Source organism: Nematolebias whitei, chromosome 22, assembly GCF_014905685.2.
Source record: "Nematolebias whitei isolate Nwh7 chromosome 22, NemWhi1, whole genome shotgun sequence".
Classification (NCBI taxonomy): Eukaryota; Metazoa; Chordata; class Actinopteri; order Cyprinodontiformes; family Rivulidae; genus Nematolebias; species Nematolebias whitei.
The window spans coordinates 919077-922752 of record NC_056519.1 but is presented as its reverse complement, the minus strand read 5'-3'; the positions used below and the strand labels follow the sequence as shown (position 1 = coordinate 922752).

General features: G+C 43.5%; 1 protein-coding gene across 1 annotated transcript in view; it reads right to left on the bottom strand.

Moving 5' to 3' along the window:
• Positions 1–1039: 1039 nt before the first annotated feature.
• LOC119428419 (LARGE xylosyl- and glucuronyltransferase 1) overlaps positions 1040–3676 on the bottom strand; it is a gene marked incomplete at its 3' end in the record, with an annotated part of 106286 nt that continues 103649 nt past the window's right edge. Inside the window, 3 exon segments of the mRNA XM_037696100.1 lie at positions 1040–1203; positions 1768–1923; positions 2211–2336. Coding sequence (XP_037552028.1) covers positions 1040–1203; positions 1768–1923; positions 2211–2336 — 446 coding nt within the window.

The window sequence follows — 3676 nt, the reverse complement described above, 5'->3', positions numbered from 1 at the left end:
CTGTTGTTATTTAGTATAACTGTTGTTATTTATTATAACTGTTGTTAGAGCAGAAACACTTTGGACTGCAGCTGCCTGGAGTGTGCATGTTCCACTTGGAGCATCTCACTCCTCCGTGGGGGGTTCCCCTGAAAACTCCGCTCTGAGCCCTGGACTCAGAAACCTTCCGTCTCAGAGAGGATGAGGATGTTGTCTGCGAATGAACGTTTCCAGTCGTGTAAACGGGGCCTCAGACTGGCTGCCCTGGCTGTCAATCAAGAGACAAATTTCATAGATGATGATCGTCTGACGTCTGGTTTTAATGCATCTACCCAGAAGACCTTGGAGATCCAGCAGGAGGTCGCCATCGATGTATCGGCCACCCGTTCGAAAACCACTACGAGACGATCATTGTGCAGCTCAGGAGATTCACGTGTCACTTTTTGCAATAAATCTTCCATATTGTGCCTTTTTAAACATTCATGTATCAAAACGTTCAGTTTTACTGAACGTTGTATTTAATTGTTGTATGTTGACTTTTAATTTTCTACCAGTTATACCAATGAAAAATATTTAACTTTCTTTAAAGAAACATTTAAGATACATAAAAATATACTGTACATATTTTTCAAATGTGCTTTAGCATACTTGCACAATTTTTGAAATCCTATACTACACCTGTTGAAGCTCCCATTTTCTACTTTTAGCTTTGGCTAGCAATTTATTCTTTTAACGTTTCTACACGTAAAAAATCATTATCCTCTTCTTATTTTAGCTACTATTTTTCTGCTTTTAGCAACTGATAAAGTTTACATAGATCTGCCATATGTGACTTAATTTTTAGCTAGTGTTGTAATACTTTCAGATTTTAACTAATATTCTGATGAAGGGCTTCTGTTCAGTTTATTTGGATCACTATCTGGCACTCAGCATCCACACGGCATCTTCACAGAAACACGGCTTTTCTAGTTGCTCTGTGGAATCTGCAAAGCTGCTCACCTTCAACTAAACAACCACGTTCAGCACTTCCACAGTTGGAAACGTCGGTGAAGGTCAGTACCTGTCCATCGAGAGCTGAGCGACTAGCGTGACATCGGTGTTGTCCAAGCTGGGCTCGTACTCGTAGTGGAGGAAGTAAAGATGCGTTCGGTGGAGTGTGAATCTCTCTCGGCGAAACTCATAGCATGGATCATCTTCATCAAGCTCTGACAGAGTCTTCTGGAGCTGCAGACAAAGAGAACAATGAGGATGACCTGAGCTTATGTTCTTATCAATCACACTAGAACTGTCAAGAGAACTTATGTCAACTCTATACTTCCTTGGATAATGGTGAATAAGAATGTGGAATGGGTTAACTTTAATTATTAAGACTGGAAGTCAACCCAAGGGTCAGAGGTCAGAGTCAGGGGAGCACATCTTCATGCTGCACTGTCATTGCAGACAAACTGCGTCCTGGTTCAGGCAACAAATATTGTTCCATGTGACGAATTCAGTTCTATCCGAGCAGAAAGCTACACCCGGGACTAGCAAAGCATTTACAGAGTGATGGGGGCGGGGCCGTTTCCTACACATCTGTGAACTCAGTGGAATACTGTACCTGGAAATCAGTGATCACATCAAAGTGTGATGTGTGACAAGGACGCGTGCTTTAACTACATCACAACGTTACCAAGCAAGAGTGTTTCCACCTGTGCACTACTACTAACATTAACCCCGAGGACTGAACGTCCACTTTGTGTCAAGTGTGTCCCACACACTGGAGGAAACAGGAAGCAGAAATGGACCTACGTTCTCACTGTTCAGGTCGGCCTCACTCGCACAGCCAAAAAGCTCATGGCGCAGGAGGTTCCCATCGTATTCCAGAAAGGTGAGATAAAGGTTCCTGAAGAACTCCACGTGCTTGTTTTTCACCCGCAGCTTCTTTGGAGAGTTCCAGTGGATCACCTGTCCAGGAGAACCACAGAGACGATGATGCCACAAAACAAGAGCACTGGGCTGGACTCAGTCAGACATTTATTGAAAACTAAGGGCCTTGATCAGGGGCCAACAGTGGGGCAAATGAGGGTGGAGGCAGGTGTGGGTACTTCACCCACCCAAATGTAGTTATAATGGTCAGGGCTTTGAAACTGGTGGCCCCCAGTCGCAGACGAGCCTTCTCGAACCTCTGCCCCAAACAAAATGACAAATCCAACAATAAAAGCAGGTGGTCCGTGTGCAGCAGCAGGTCTCACCTTCAGGTCTGAAACGTCCCTGTAACACTTCTCAGAGCGCGTGTGGTCGGACAGCTGGACGTTCCAGAAGCAGGGCAGCTGGTGGACCAGGAACGGGTTCTGCTTGATCACAGCGTTGAAGATGTCCTGCAGACAGGAGACATGTTTAACATCCCCCAGAGGTTCACCACCCACACCCTCAAGCTCTTCTAAAGACTAACTGCTTGAGTGTCGACACAAAACGATCTCCAAATAATCTGATGAGTTTTGATGGACTCAGTTCTGTCCAACTTGGACCTTCTGGGTGATTCTCTCTGTCAGTGAGTGCACAGCTGGTTCTGATCTAAACCATCTTGAGGACTAAATGAAACATGGCAGCACAGTTGAAAACTGCTGGCAGGTTTTAGGTTCTTCTGGGTACTCGGACGTTCTCTGATCTTGGTAGCATGGACTTGAACTGATCCAACCACAGCTGAGAGATTCAGCTCTACCTTGGGATGAGCCAGCAGATTATTTCAGCACACCATGATGTCCTTCTGTATCCATCTTGAAGGTGTTCTTCCTGCTGTGATGACGAGTCACACTCAGCTACTTGACCCCAGTTTTGGATTCTGCAGCCTGAAGGTTCTGACCATTGAGAGCACCATGATGTTGCACCTGATCTACCCTCCACTGGACATGATCATCCACAAATGAATTTTAATAAAACTCAGTCCAGCCAATTCATTACTCGTCTCTCTTAATGCAGTCTTTATATTTTGTCCACGACGTTTCTGCTCCTTCATATAATGAGGTCCACCTACTTTGGATCTTGATCTGTGGTTTGGCCTTGATGCCTGTGTGCAGGGTATGTTTATTTCAGATGACTGTGCTTATTTTACTCAATCTTTTGATCTTACATTGGCTGAAAGTCATTGTGTAATCACATCTTAAATCGTTCCTCTACACCAGGGGTGTCCAGATGTTTTCATTATGGAGCTCCTTTTAAAATGACCAAGTCAAAGTGTCCGTTTACACAGAACAACCTCTGGAAACTTTAGTGTTATTTTCAATGTTTATTGGTGGTAATAAACAAAACAGGAGTGTGTTTAAAAGAAAACACTGTAGTTTCCATGTCAGCGGGTTGCCAGATAAGAAATGATGAACTATAGTACTGTGGCTTTAAAATGATAGTACTTTGACTAAACCGTCATATGTGCTGAGTAAAGATATTCTAAGATGGGGTGAGTGTTGTGTTTGTGGAACATGTGCACAGAAAAGGAGGGGGTGAATAAGACATTTAAATTTATCTGGCAAAGCTCTTCGTGCATGGAGCATCTGCATGACAGTTAGTCCAAACTGGTGAATACACAAACGTCTCTTTGGAGCCTGGAGTTTATTAGTTTTGCTCTTACAAGCTGAAGAAGGGTGAGAAGCACAAAAACACTCTGCTCTCTGACATTTATTATAACTGTTGTTATATTTATTATAACTGTTGTTATATTTAT